At 34.2% G+C, this 15,775-nt stretch overlaps 1 protein-coding gene across 2 annotated transcripts in view; it reads right to left on the bottom strand.

Moving 5' to 3' along the window:
• STRN3 (striatin 3) overlaps positions 1–15,775 on the bottom strand; it is a 118,270-nt gene that overhangs the window by 41,858 nt on the left and 60,637 nt on the right. For both annotated transcript variants that reach the window (XM_037161630.2, XM_037161631.2), the window contains exons 6-7: positions 7,801–7,930; positions 4,413–4,554 (exon numbers count right to left, since the gene is read on the bottom strand). In XM_037161630.2, the coding sequence (XP_037017525.2) occupies positions 4,413–4,554; positions 7,801–7,930 (272 nt within the window). The remainder of the gene's footprint in view (positions 1–4,412; positions 4,555–7,800; positions 7,931–15,775) is intronic.

Raw genomic sequence — 15,775 nt, 5'->3', positions numbered from 1 at the left:
AGAACAGAGAGCCCAGAAATAAATCCACGACCTTATGGACAAGTAGTAACTGTCATAGGAGGCAAGAACATACAATGAGGCAGAGACAATTTATTTATTAGTGATGTTAGGATATGGGACAGAGACTTCCAATAAAGTAAAACTAGATACCTTCTTACACCATATACAAGATTAAATTCAAATGAATTAAAGGCTTAAATGTTGGACTTAAACCACGAAAATCCTAGAAGAAATCACAGGCAGTAAAATCTTGGACATTTCTTGCAGCAATATTTGTTCTGATACATTGTCTCAGGCAAGGGGAAAAACCATAAATAAATAAAATAAATAAATAAAAAACTTAATAAGAAAGACTACATCAAACTAAAAAGTTTTTGCACAGCAAAGGAAATCACCAAGAAAAAAAAACAACCTACTGAATGGGAGAACATGTTCACCAATAACACATCAGATAAGGGGTTACTATTCAAAATTTATAAAGAACTTACACAACGCAACACCAAAAACAAATGAACAAACAATCCAGCTTAAAAAATGGGTAAAGGATCTGAATAGACACTTATCCAAAGAGGAGATAGAGATGGTCAATACATATGAAAAGATACTTAATATCACTAATCATCAAAAAGAAGCAAACTAAAACCACAATGAAATATCACCCACACCTGTAAGAATGGCTATCAATAAATCAACAAGTGGGGGTGAAGATGTGGGGGGAAAAAGGAACCCTTTTGCACTATTGGTGGGAATGCAGATTCATGTAGCCAGTGTGTGGAAAGCAGTAGGGAGCTACCTCAAAAAATTAAAAATAGAACTGCCTTACAATCTACCACCATTTCACTTCTAGGAGTATATCTTAAGAAACAGAAACACTGATTCAACAGAATTGCCCTTGACCAGGGTGGCTCAGTTGGTTGGGCACCATCCCGAAAGAGAAAGGTCACCAGTTCAATTTCCAATCAGGACACATGCCTAGGTTGTGTGATTGGTCCCAGTCGTGCTGTGTAGGAGAAGCAACCAATTGATGTTTCTCTGTTACATCAATCTGTCTCTCTCTCTCTCTCCCCCTCCCTCCTTCCCTTGCTCTCTAAAAACAAAACAAAACAAAACAAAACAAAACAAAACAAAAATACACCCCTATGTTCTATGCTCAGTGCAACATTATTTACAATAGCCAAGATTTGCAAGAAGCCCAAGTACCTATCAGTGGGTAAGTGGATAAAATAGCTGTACACAATGGAATACTACTAGGCCATAAAAAAGAAGGAATATTTACTTTTTGCAACAGTATAGATGGACCTGGAGAGTATTATGCTAAGTGAAATAAGTCAGAGAAAAACATGATTTCTCTCATATGTGGCATCTAATGAACAAAAAACCTAAAAAACAAAATAGAAACAGACTCATAGACACAGAGAACAGACTGACAAATGTCAGAGGGCAGGAGGCTTGGGGGATTGGATGAAAAGGATGAAGGGATTAAAAAAAAAATCTCATAGACACAAACAACAGTATGGTGATTACCGAGGGGAAAGTGGAGGGATGTAGAAGATGGTAAAGGAAGAATAAATGGTGATGGAAGGAGACTTGACTTGGGGTGGTGAACACATAATACAATATACAGATGATGTATTATAAAATTGTACACATGAAATCTATAGAATTTTATTAACCAATGTCATCCTAGTAAATTCAAATAAATAAATAAATAAATAAATAAATAAATAAATGCAAACACTAGGTACTAATTGCATTTTATGGTCCTCTAACTTTCCACAGATCAAAGTTTAAAAGTGTACAAGAAATTAACTAAACATCATTAAAATGTCTAGTCTTCATGAGAGAAATAGCAAAATTAGAAATGTTCACTAATACTTTTTTTGTTTGAAGAACTAAAAATTACTAAAATTGAACTCAGACTACCTAATATACCTGACAGAAGAAAAACAGGATTTAAAAGCTCTCTAAAAAGCAATGCTTCATAGAATAAAAGGGTTCAAAATGAGAGCTATCTGAGTAGACTGAGTATACAACAACATAGATATTAAGACTATTTACTTTTTAAAATAATCTGTATCCTTTACTCAATAACTTAAACCTAAAACCACAATCTTCTCATTTATTTTTTAAAAATAATCTGTATCCTTTACCCAATAATTTAAACCTGAAAACCACAATCTTCTCATTTATAAGTAAATTAAATTTTAAGTAAATAAATTAAATATAAAAGAGTGTTTGCATATTCATCCTCCTTGTTTTTAAAAAATCTGAGTATGACAGTTGAGTAGAAATGATAAATTCAGAAACACTGCAAAGATCCTATGACAGTTTCCAGTTCAGAAGGCAAAAAACTTCTTGAATGATTTTGTTACAAAAAGAGCCATTTTCCTTATCAAGAACTTAAAATGCTTTAAAGGTGTTTTAATCTCTTCTGGATGGAAGAGACTGTCACAGTTACTTCCATTTACACAAAGTGATTCAAGTCACTCTCAAATATTATTAGTAAAAGTAAATAACATATTGACAGTTATCATTCACTAATTAGGTTTTCTCTTGATTCTTTCCTCTATAGTCGAAAGTCTTGAGACACAAGGACCAATCAATTGTACATGATATGGTACTTTTATTCAAGAAACAATGCCATTTTATACAAATTAAATTCCTGAAATTTTTGTATACTCTTTCGACTGGCAGTTAAAGTTCCAAAAGATCTATCCACCTACCCACCCATCCATCCACCCACCCTCACCCAAGGGTATGTTTACTGATTTTTAGAGAGAGGACTGTCTCCTATACATGCCACGATGGGGAATCAAACCCACAACCTTTTTGGTACACAGGATGATGCTCCAACCAACTGAGCCACTTGGCCAGGGGTGATCATTTTTTAAAACGAAGACAATCTAAATGTTCATCAGCAGAGGTCTGGTTAAGTAATAAAGTAATGTACTGACAGAATATTATGCTATTAAAAATGCTGCAGAAGAACAATACATTAAGTGAAAAGTGTAGGCTGTAAGTGAGCACACAGCAAAATTCCTTGTTAAATAAATATAAATATATTTATATATAAATATTAACCATGATTCTCTCTAAATAGCATCATAGGTGACTTCTAATTCTTCATATAAAATTGTGAGTTCTAAACCTCCATAAATTAAAAAATAACTATATACATTTATATAATTATAAAATATACCACAAAACATAAACAATAGTTTAGGAATTATTGGAAAAAACTTAAAATTTTTACCACATTGAATGGGTGGCACAGAAAAGATAAAGAAAGATACTTTTACTGTTTCTCCTGACCTAAGCTATTTCTTAAGAGTAAACTTCTAGAATACAGCCATTTTCAAGTAAATAAAAAATGTATATTAAAATCTAGAAGGTAACTGTGGAGTTTCTTCATATTTTTAATGTATCTCTTCTCTTTCCACTTAGGACAGAAGTGAAGGTCTGAAAACAATACTTGAGGACTATAAATAATGAGAAAGCTGGTGACAAAATTCAGATCTTTTAAGTACTCGATTTGATCAGGACATCAATAAACCTATACTTAGGTTTTTGTCTCCCCTACTATTAGCAGTATTTTTCAGTTTCAATAAATAAATGAGGCACTTAAAAATCAAAGTGTGTTTCCTGCCACCAAAGTAGTGTTTAAAAATCCAATGATAATTACTTTCTAGTAACTAAGCAAGTTTCATTTTCATGTGAAATATGTTAAGGTACTTATAACCTTTTCTAATAAAGCTCTGTAAACACAACTGAGTTCTACCTCTCAGGTAACATGCTAATATTAAAAGATAACTGAATGAACACATTTAACAGGAACAACATACTGGACCTCAGCTACTGTCTTAAAATACTTTTTACACTTTTACTTTCTAATGGAGTTTAGAACTGGGTTTTATACCTTTTAGTTATAGCTGGATTATTATTAGTACTACTTATATAATAAAATTTAATACCTTCACTACATCATATTCAATATAGAGCTCTAATTTAAGGTTAGTAGCTTTATACTTGCTACCAATAAGTCTGATAACAATATATGGGCTAACTGAAAAAGTTACATCTTCTTGAAACCTAGATTCATTACCAAATTAAATTGGGGATTTTAAAAACTACACACGTTTTTTAATCTGCTAAAAGAAAAGAAACTAAATTTCTAAATTGACTAAATGTTTCAACTTTAAATCAAGACAAACTTAAAAAATTAAAATCTACCAAAAGCCATATATGGAATAGTTTAGTCAATTTAAATAAATTGGTGCAAATTATTCAGTATTATTTCCTCTAAGTTAAACTGCCAACTTACATTCAAATATACACATTACACATAGAATATTTAATAGTATATCTTGAAGGGCTAAAATTTCTCCTATCCCCATAATTCTTTATCATCTTACCCCATTCTGTGCCATCCCCTGAACTCCTTGCTTCTCCAGCTCCTTCACCATCTTCAGCAGTCACTAAAAAATCAAATTCTTTCAGCGCTTCCTCAGTGTCAGGATCATCAGTCAGGTCAGCGGCTAAACCTTCATTACCTATCTGTAAACAAAACATAAGCCAAGAATTACTTTCACCCTAAATTTTAAAGGAGTTCTTTATGTTTTCACACAATTATCTTTACATTTGCACTCCTGTTTTTAAATCAACAGGAGTTTAGATTTTCTACATAGTTCGCCAATCCCAAGTTACACTCTACCTAAGTGGTTTTCAACAGTGCCATGCGAAGACCATTGTAAGTGTAATGCAAATAATGTGGTAGTAAAAATGATTAAAACGCAATGACCAAGAACAACTAAACTCATTATTTATAATATATTCAGTTACTATATATTCAATATAGTAACTTTTAAAGATCCATTCACTCACTTACAGTGATGTTATGCTGAATTGCCCTCACTCAGAACTACATATGTAGTCCATTAACTTACAGATATGACACAACTAATAAGGATATTATTAATTAATGTAAGTCAATAGCTGTGGTAATTATAACAGGGCTTTACCTCCCAAAACAAAAAAAGGGACAAAAACAAAATGTCTATTCACATATGTTATAAATATTGAATGTTACAAACATGAAATATGGAACTGCTGGTCAAAATAAAGGCATTGGTGGAAATGCTTTGCCTCCTGTAAGCACAAGAAGAATTACAACCAGAGCTCAAAATTAGTAGCACCCAGAACCTTTAGAACCACCCAGAAAATCGAGCTGTATGAAGTCTGACAACCAAGGATTTAAAGAAGACACATTCATCCAGACAGGAGGGGCAGAGTCGTGGAGAAGGGCAGAGACACAGTGTGGTAAGGAAAGGTGGAAGGCAAGTGGCAAAGGAACAGATGGGAGGGATAACTTCAGAGCTAGTGATCCCTGCCCCAGGCTGCACAGCCCAGGGTTTCGCACTGGGAATATAAATCCCCATTACCTTTGGCCGTAAAACCACTGGTGGTTCAGGTGGCACAAGAAACTGCCAGATTTTTGCAGCTTAAAGGGCCAGCATGGTCTCAACGTATGCAGATGTACTCACTCTGTGATTCACCGCTGGGGCAGCAGCTGGAAGGGTGCCGGTCGCATGGAAAGGAGGTGAAGTGACTAGAAATGAGGCAAGTGCTGGGCAACCTGCCAGAAGCCAGGTGTCAGCACTGATCCCTCTCTGAGACCTCCCCACACAGTCACAAAACTGTGAAGCAGGTGTCCTGTCCTGGCAATTACCTAAGGCTCTGCCCCACACAATTTACCAGTGCCTTTTCAACATACGCCACGCTACTAAGACAGGGAGTAAAAGCAGCTCTACCTAATATACAGAAACAAACACAGGGAGGCTGCTAAATTGAGGAGAAAAAGAAAAATGGCCCAAATGAAAGAATATAACAAAACCCCAGAAAACTAGATGAAATGGAGATAACCAACCTATCAGATGCCACGTTCAAACACTGGTTTATCAGGATGCTCGGAAAACTCATTAAGTATGTCAAAAAAAATAAAGAAAGAAATGAAAGTTACACTAAATGAAATAATCCACAGGAAACCAACTGAGAAGGAAAGGAGCTGGGATTCAAACCAACAATCTGGAAGATAAGGAAGAGAGAAACATTTGAACAAAACAGAAAGACACAAGAATTCAAAAAAAAAAAAATGAGGATAGGCTTAGGAACCTCTGTGACATATTCAAAATGTGCCAACATCTGAATCACAGGGTGCTAGAAAGAGAAGAGGAAGAGCAAGAATTTGAAAACTTATTTGAAAAAAACAATGAAAGAAAACTTCCCTAAATTTGGGGAAGGAAATACACATACAAATCAAGGAAGCACAGAGAGTCCCAAACAAATTAGACCAGAGAGGACCACAACAAGACACAACCTAATTAAAGTGGCAAAAGTTAAAGATAAAAAGAAAATCTTAAAATCAGCAAGAAAAAACGCAGAGAGCTGCCTGCAAAGGAGTTCCCATTAAGACTATCAGCTGATTTCTCCAAAGAAACCTTGCAGGCATGAAAGGGCTGGAAAGAAGTATTTGAAGTCATAAAAGGCAAGCACCTACAGCCAAGATTGCTCTATCCAGCAAAGCTATCATTTAGAATGGAAGGGCAGATGAAGTGCTTCCTAGCCAAGGTAAAGCTAAAGGAGTTCACCACCATCAGCCCATTATTATATGATATGTTAAGGGGACTTATTTAAGAAAAAGAAGATCAAAACCATAAACATTAAAAAGGCAACAAATTCACCCCCGTCAACAATGGATTCTTAAAAAATAAACCCCAAAGAACAAAAAAACCCCAAACTAAGCAAACAACCAGAACAGGAACAGAATCATAGATACAAAGATCATTTGGATGGTTATGAGCTGGGAGAGGGAAGCGGGAGAATGGGGAAATGATGCAGGGATTAAGCATAACTGGTAGGCACAACAAAATGGGAATTTAAGAATATAGCATAGGAAGTGGAGAAGCCAAAGAACTTTGCACAACCCATGGACATGAACTAAGGGAAGGGACTGCTGGAGGGAAAGGGAGTAGCAGGTGGAGGGAAGCAAAGGGGAAAAATTTGGGACAACTGTAACAGCAAGGTCAATAAAATATAATATGAAGTATTAAAAATATGGAATGTGGCAAAAAGGTTAAAAACAACTTTTATAAACTAGAAGCTTTTGAGGAACACTGGCATTTTCCCCAAATCACTATAACATCCCAAATAACTACAATGGAACCTATCCACTTTTTAAAAACATACTTGAAATACTGTATACTACTATGATAATTCACAAACAGATCACCCAAAGAGTCTTTTGCTCCTATAGGTAACCCACATCACCACTAAAATAGATAAACCTATTTCTTAGGTTATGAGCAAAAGTAAATCATTGACTCTTACCAAAGAATGAAAATGTGGAACATATACATTTATATCCACATTTTACTCCTTCACCTAGGGAGGTAGTGTCCCTACTGAAGCTTCAGTTAATATATCACCTATTTACTGTACACAAAGAGAAGGACTATAGGAGTGATTCTTAATTGTGGCAGGAGAGGACAGAGAGTTGCTTTTTTAAAAAAATGTTTCAAACCACTGGACTAACCCTATAATTACAAGCCCTTTCCTGTCATTTATGACTAATATAGCAAGTAATAATTTCTACTGTAACCCAATAAATGATACACAAAACTTTCAAATGACACAATAAAATATCTAACAATCATTCCCAATTTAACTTAAGACAACTCTAAAATTCCTATTTTAAATATGTGTGTATATATTTTAGCTAATAATAATAGAAAATCAAGTTCCTACTTTGTGTTTATTCATCCGATGTTTGTCTTTTCCTTCTGGAATGCCTTCAATCATGTCATTTTCCTCTTCTTCATCACTGTCATCAGCATTTTCTAAGAAATTGAATGTCTCAAGAACATCACCGGAAGGCCTGTAGGAAGAGAAAAAGATGAAACCAAATATTCCAATGGTTATTTCTAATATTTGTTTCTGGCAGTATAGAGATTCAAATGACAACCTATTTATAATGTATTGCCTAAATATTTTACTGAAGAAAAGAATTCTGTAAAATTATTTACAGTTCGACAATTAATGTTCTACAATTAAACTGACTGTTCTCTATTGATTTCTCCAATGGTTACTGTCCAAAATATTTTAAGTGAATACTGCACCAAAATAAAATCCTATAGTATTAGACACTTAACAGTGCTACTATTCTCCAAATAAACCTATCATAAAGCAACTTAAACAGTGCATTTCTTACAATTCTACAATTGGTCCAAATGTTTGAGGACTAAAACCAAAGTTTAATGTGTCAGGCTGCCCTGATGTAAAGTTATGGTAAACCAGTTTTAGAAACTTCCAATCTATTTCCCAAATTTTCTTATCTAAAAAAATGGGATCCTTAACATACTAAAGAAATACTTTTGAGTTTTTCAAAACCACTCATTTAATAAGTAATAGTGATCATTTATTTTTATCTACTTTCGAGGCATTTAAACTATAATCTGAATTCCTCCTGTATGTACAAAACAGTTTTTCAAATAGCTGTTTAAATGTTAAACAACAGAGGCAGCAACAGAACAGTGGAAATTTCAGCTAAACACAAACTCTCAATATGAAAGTATTTCCTTTTCCATTAAGTAGTTGCCTGTACTTAGTCAAGTCACAGAAACCTTTTGGCTTCAATTTATTTGGAGGTAGTGGGGGAAATGTGGGCAACTAGATGATCTCTAACGTCTTTATCAACACTAAGAATGCATGGTAACAAGTAATAATCTAAAATTTACAGTTTTCTTCCTCCCTGACTCATTCTACTAGTCCATATTAAGAACACAATTCAGACCATTTTTTACTAACACTTTAATATGGCATATGGTTTTAACAGGTCTACTACACTCTGCCTAATCCAGCACACTTTTTAAGGACCTGTATAAACACTGAATACAAGAGCTGGTGTTTCCAAATTAGTAAAAGCAAACACAAACCTACCATAACAACAAAATACAAACTTTACAGATCAGCATTTATGTTTAATATTTGGGGATTAAATAAAAGGCAAAGAAATACTTAAGAACACAAAAAAGAATATACAGGAGTAAGTCACTTAAGAACACAAAAAAGAATATACAGGAGTAAGTCCTTAATATTATCCACAGGTTCTGCAACTTTCAGGAAACTGAAGTAGGAAACCAATTTTATCAGAGGCAAACTGATATAAACATTAAGTGCCTACGGCATCTTATCAACATTATATCAAAACAACATTGAAGGAAATAATATCTGAGGAGCTGCTATAGTAAATTTAAGGTGAAAATTTTGTTTTGAACTTCGATAAACTGTCTCCAAAGTAAAAACTCATGTTTTAGGTTTTAAAATTATATTGGATCACAGCAGTACATGTATATGACTTTAGAAGTCAAATAGAGCACAATCCATAAAAGAACTGATGAATCAGATGTCCCAAAGTTAACAACTTGCTCTTTGAAGACACTGTTAGAGAATTTAAAGACAAGTCCACAGACTGGGAGAAAATATTTGTAAGTCACATATTTAATGAAGGACTTGTGTCCAGAATATACAAATAACACTCAAATCTCAACCATAACAAACAATAAAAGTGAGGATATCATTTTAATAGACACTATCAAAAGACATGACATGAATGGCATAAAGAGATAATGGACATCCTTGGTCTTTAGGAAAATAAAAATGAATGCAATTATGCACTGTGAAGGGCCTCAGACTTGACTCTGCTGGAGTGCTAACATGCCAATACTTTTGAATTGTTTCTTTTTTGTGTTCATGATGACAGACTTTATGGATTACCCCCCCCCATTAATCTTATAGTGCACTTGAGTGGGAATCCTTTCAATCCAAGCCCCTCCCCCCAAAAAATCCTTGGAAATACAGTCTGTAAATACACTCCAGATAATTTTCTTTTATTACTACCTTAATAATTTTTTCAATACCATTTGATCTGTTTTCTCTCTCTCTTTCTTTCTTCCTTCCTTTCTTTCTTTCTGAAACTCCTAGTCAGATATTGGCTCTCCTGGACTGATTTTGAATTTTCCTAGCTTTTCAGTCTTCCTTTCTCTTTTCCCTTTTCTGAGAGAATCCTTTATCTTATCTTTCAAGTTTTACATAGAAATTATTTGTAGCATACTTTTTCATTTCTATTAGTTCTTTTTGGATATCCAATTATAAATCTTTTCAAATAACATCCTATTTGTTTCGTAAACACAATTTTTTTCAGAACTGTCAAAGATTAATTAGTTTTGAAAATCTGCTGTTTTCTCTAAGTTCCTTTTTTTTGTACCTTTGTTCTCCAATTTTCATGTTAAAGGCTTTCCTTAAGTGTTCACAGTTAAGAGTGAGGCACTAAATAGGTAACTGGATGTTCTATGTATATGAAGGAAACTTGTCTAAACAGCTGGCTTTACTCTTCCATTATAAGACAGAAGCCTAAGTATTTCACTGGCAGGTCCCAATTATCAGTTTCAGTAAGTCTCTTCTACTATTCTGATCAATTTCAATAACCACCTTAATGGAAAAACTGCCAACATATTAGAGGACAAACAGCAGAAGAAAACAGGGGATCATAATGATCAGCTGGAGATTTTCATATAGTCCTATTTTTAATACACTAACTGGCTCTACAGTTGCTTGATTTCTTAAGAAATCAGAAATCACTGGTTCTACTTCACCAGAAAATATACCACCATTCTTTGGGGTGGCGAGGGGCGTTCAATTGGCTGCACAGGATAAAAGAGAGGTCCGAGATTCTAACTGCCTTTTACATAAACTTTAAACCAATTCTCTACTCACAACCCCCTTTAAACCTGACTCTACATGTACCTGCTACCTTTAATTCCTCAGCTTTTAGAGCTTTACTGGCATCTTGAATTTACTGGGACTTGAACTGGCTTGTTCCTTTTCTTCTTCCTATCATTCCTAATTGCATTTATTTATTTTCTTTTTATTTAATCTTTATTGCATTTTTTCCATTACCCTCTAGACACACAAATTTGGCAAGGTTCCAAACAGAGTAAAAGGAGAAAGAAAGAAGCTACTGGAGGTTCACAAGTAAATGGGATCAGTGACTACGAAGCAAAATAGCTTTTCCCAATTACAAGATCTAAGACAATGCTCTCCCCCAAGGAATCCACATGAAGTAGATACTTTGTGATCTGATGCACTATGCACCCACAATATCCTCCCACAAGAAACAAAAAAAGTGCAAGAGTGACATTTACTCACTGAATCTAGTAAACTAGTTTTTCAACTGCTGTGCCACAAGAATTTTGAAAGCATACAATACCTGACTATTTAGTCAGGGAACTCACATCTTTCTTCTTAAGAGTGTCAGATTTTTTTAAAAAATGACAACTGCCAACACAATAATGACCATCCCATAAAAAAAAGAGTTAAAATTATACCTACTTTTTTGTCAAATAGGCAAAAAAATTTGGGGGTGTGCCACAGAATTTTAGTTTACATGTGCCATGAGACAAAAAAGGTTGAAAATCGCTGTAGTAAACATTCCTGTCAGTGGGGTTACATTTCAACTGAATACACAATATTAATCGTAGGAAACACTCACTATATATAAGACATTGTTCTCTGTGCTGACACATCACTCATTTCTTCTTCACATCAACCCTACCATCACCAAATTTATTTTTTTCTCTAAGATGGCTCTACTGGCACCTAGTTATCTTTAACTTGATTTAAAATAATTTTGTTAGACTGCATTGTGACAACTGTATTTAAAAAAATCAAAATGGTGAATTTTTGTGTAGCCATTTTAATACTGAAGATAAAAGAAAATATGTAATACTTTTGGTATATTATGTTTTATTATTTCAAGAAAGGTAAAAACACAACTGAAATGCAAAAAAAAAAAAAGATTTGTGCAATATATGGAGAAGGTGCTGTGACTGAATATGTCAAAAGTGGTTTGTGCCCTGGCTGGTGTAGCTCAGTGGATTGAGCACGGGCCTGTGAACCAGACAATCACGGTTTGATTCCCAGTCAGGGCACATGCCTAGGTTGCAGGCCGGTTCCCTGCAGGCCAGTTCCCAGCAGGGGATGCACGAGAGGCAACTATACATTGATGTTTCTCTCCCTCTCTCTTTCTCTTCCCCTCTAAAGATAAATAAATACAAAATCTTAAAAAAAAAAAAAAAAAAAAAAAGGTGGTTTGTGAAGCTTTGTGATGGAAGTTTCTCACTGGACAATGCTTCACAGCTGGGTAGACCAGTTAAAGCTGATAGCGACAGAGACATTAATTGAGAATAATCAATATTATATCACATGGGAGATAGCCAACATACTCAAAATATCGAAATCAATAAAATTATTGGTGAAAATGAAAAACACATCTTTTATGTTATGGAGAAAACATATGGACTTTTTGGCCAACTCAATACAAATGAGGAAACTGAAGCAAAGGTAAAGTACCTAGCACCAAGTCATAGCTAGTAAGTGGTGAACTCAGAATTCAAACCCAGTCTGTCTTCAGAATTCACATTCCAAAACCATTAAGCATACTGCCTCTAATAATATGACCTAAGATTTACTTCCTCAACTCTTGAACACTAAGATTGCTTCTGATGTTCTATTATTACAAACAAATACGTAATAAAAAATTTTTGCTGAAATCTCTATAAAAGTATTAAAACATTTCTTATTTCTAGGGATTTTCAAAGGCCTTGATATAGCTGAATCATACACACCTCTATCATACACACCTCTATCAGTGCAGAATCAGAATGTATAAGTATATTCATTAAGAAGGAAATCAGCCTTGATTAAAAACAACTATTATCTAAACATCTGTGAATGAATGAACAAAACGTAGTGTGTATGTGCGTGTATACACATACATACACACATACACACAACAGAACATTATCCAGGAATTAAAAATTTAAAAGACATGGAAGTTTTGTCATATGCCATAATTCTGATGAACCTTCAGGACATTATGCTAAATGAAATAAGCCAGTCACATAAAGACAGATATGGCATAACCCACTTGATGAGGTACTGAAAGTAGTCACTCATAGAAAGTTGAAGAGTAGAGGAAACAGGGTGTTGTTATTCGATGGGTATAAAGCTTTAGTCCTTCAAGATAAGAAAGTCCTAGAGTCGTGCTCTACAACTGTACTTACAGTTCACGATACTACAGTATACACTTGAAGAGTTTAAGAGGAGAGAACTCATATCATGTGGTTTTCACAACAGAAAAGGCTTATTCAAGTTTTTCTAGTGCAAAGGCAAGCAGCTTTACAAGGAGAAGATACAGTCTGTTGTGGATCTTAAATTCATATTTGTATGTGGTAAACTGAATACTCTAAAATATTTGTAAATCCTATGAACTACTTAGCTTGGTTAGTAACTTCAGTTAAAAATTCAAACATACTTTTGTTTTCCTCTCTTATGCTACAAAAACACTCTATGTTTCCTGGAATCCAGAGTAAAAAAAATTAAGGCCTCTATTAGATGTTAAATTGTTTTTCTTAAAGGGATTTTTAAATATTTTATTTATTTATCTTTAGAGGGGAAGGGAAGGAGAGAGGGAGAGAAATATCAATGTGTGGTTGCCTCTCGTGAGTCCCCTGCTGGGAACTGGCCTGCAACCCAGGCATGTGCCCTGACTGGGAATCAAACCGCGATCGTGTGGTTCACAGGCCCATGCTCAATCCACTGAGCTACACCTGCCAGGGCAATTAATTGTTTTTTCTTAGAGACCTTATTTCTCAGAAATAAAATGCCTAAACAAAAGGCTTATATTACCTTGAAAGTTAAAGAACATGTTCTAAAATAACTGTATAGTGTCAGAAAATATATCTAAGATATGAGATAATGCTAGTTTATAAACTGTATACATTAATTTCTTTTTTTTACAGATTTACTTTTTTTATTTTTGACAGAGGGGAAGGGAGGGAGGGAGAGAGAAAGAGGGAGAGAAACTTCAATGTGTGATTGCCTCACACATGCCCCCATCTGGGAACCTGGCCTGCAATGTGGGCATGTGCCCTGACAGGGAATCAAACTGGTGACCATTAGGTTTGCAGTTCAGCCACACCAGCCAGGGCAATATTAATTTCTTTCTTTTTTGGGGTAAAGAGTATTTTTTATCAGACTTCTTAATAAACTGGGGATATATCAGATGAGTGAGAGATCAGCATAATTGCTAGATCACTTTTTGACCATTTCCAGACAACTGAATGATATACACATATGTTTGAGCCATTAATCCAAGATTTTTCAACATTTCTTAAAATTTAAATACAGATTAATGAATAACTTATTTCATATTGTATTTAGAGACTCAAAAATTGATCCCTCCCAACTTCTAAAATTCTCTGATTGTCCCTCCTCTATATTTTGTTCTTTAGCCAAAAAGACCTACAGGTTTTTTCTGATTATTTTGTGTACATGCCTATACTGTGTCTGATTTATATTACTACTTTTATGTCTAAAAGGCTTTGCCAAAATCCTCCCTTCTTAATGAGTCCTGCTTCAATAGACAATTTTTAAAATTTTTAATGCATTTTTATTGTTGTCCAAGTACAGTTGTCTCCATAAATGAACTCAATGAACTTGTCTGATTTTTTTACCCTCATCTTTTTCTTTTCTTTGCCCTTCCAACTTATGTTATTCAATGTAATATCTAACAGTAAAAAATGAAAAAAAGTTCCACCTGCTTGATTCCTTTCATTTATCCACTCGTAACTGGGAGACAGTAAACAACAAGTATTGACAAGAATGTAGAGAAATCAGAACTCATAAATTTCTGGTGAGAATGTTAAATAATACAGCACCTGGGAAAAGAGTTTAGAAATTCCTTAAAAAGGTAATCAGAGTTACTATATGATTCAGGAATTCCACTCCTAAATATATACCCAAGAGAACTGAAAATATGTCCACCCTTATACACCAATGTTCAACATAGTATTATTCGTTATTCCAAAATGTGGAACTAACACACATGCCCATCAACTGGACAAGAAATGGGTAAACAAAATATGGCATATACACAGTAGAGAATATTATTTGGCAATAAAAAGAAATCAGTTGCTGACATGTGCTGTAACATGGATGGCCCTTAAAAATATTATGCTCAATGAAGAAGCCATTCATAAAGTAACTATTTATGTGAACTGTCCAGAATAGGCAAATCTTTTTTTTTAAATATAGTTTATCAGTATAGGCAAATCTTGAGAAACTGAATTAGTAAAATAGTCTAGTGATGAGGGGCGGGCAGTGGTGATGAAAATGTAGCAGAGTATGGGGCGTGACAGCTAATGAGTATGGGGTTTCCTTTTAGGTTAATGAAAATTTTCAACTTATACTCTGGTGATGGCTAAAACAGCCATCCCCAAAACCATTAAACTATGTATTTTAAATGAAATTTATGGTATGTGAATTATATCTCAATAAAGACATTAAATTGAGAAAGAAAATTCTGTAGCTTTCTGAGCTGAAACAATGAAAAGCCTTGTTCTTTTCATGTTATTGTCTAAATAACCGTCACTATTCTGGCTATACAGTAGCATTATAATGCATTGAAAATACTGTAGCAAAAATTTTTAAATCAGGATGTTAAAGTAACTTTGAATTACATGAAATCGCCCTAAAATTTTAATTCTACACCTATTTCAGAACTACAGTTATTCTCATGGCATCAAATTTTAATAGAAATAAATTTTAAAAGCATCTAAATGGAAAATTTAGCCGTGGCTGGGTAGCTCAGCTGGTTAGAGCA

This window comes from Artibeus jamaicensis, unplaced genomic scaffold (assembly GCF_021234435.1).
Source record: "Artibeus jamaicensis isolate MK-2021 breed Jamaican fruit bat unplaced genomic scaffold, CSHL_Jam_final contig_588, whole genome shotgun sequence".
In the NCBI taxonomy this organism is placed as follows: Eukaryota; Metazoa; Chordata; class Mammalia; order Chiroptera; family Phyllostomidae; genus Artibeus; species Artibeus jamaicensis.
The sequence above is the reverse complement of the archived record's forward strand: the minus strand, read 5'-3'. Positions and strand labels throughout refer to the sequence as shown.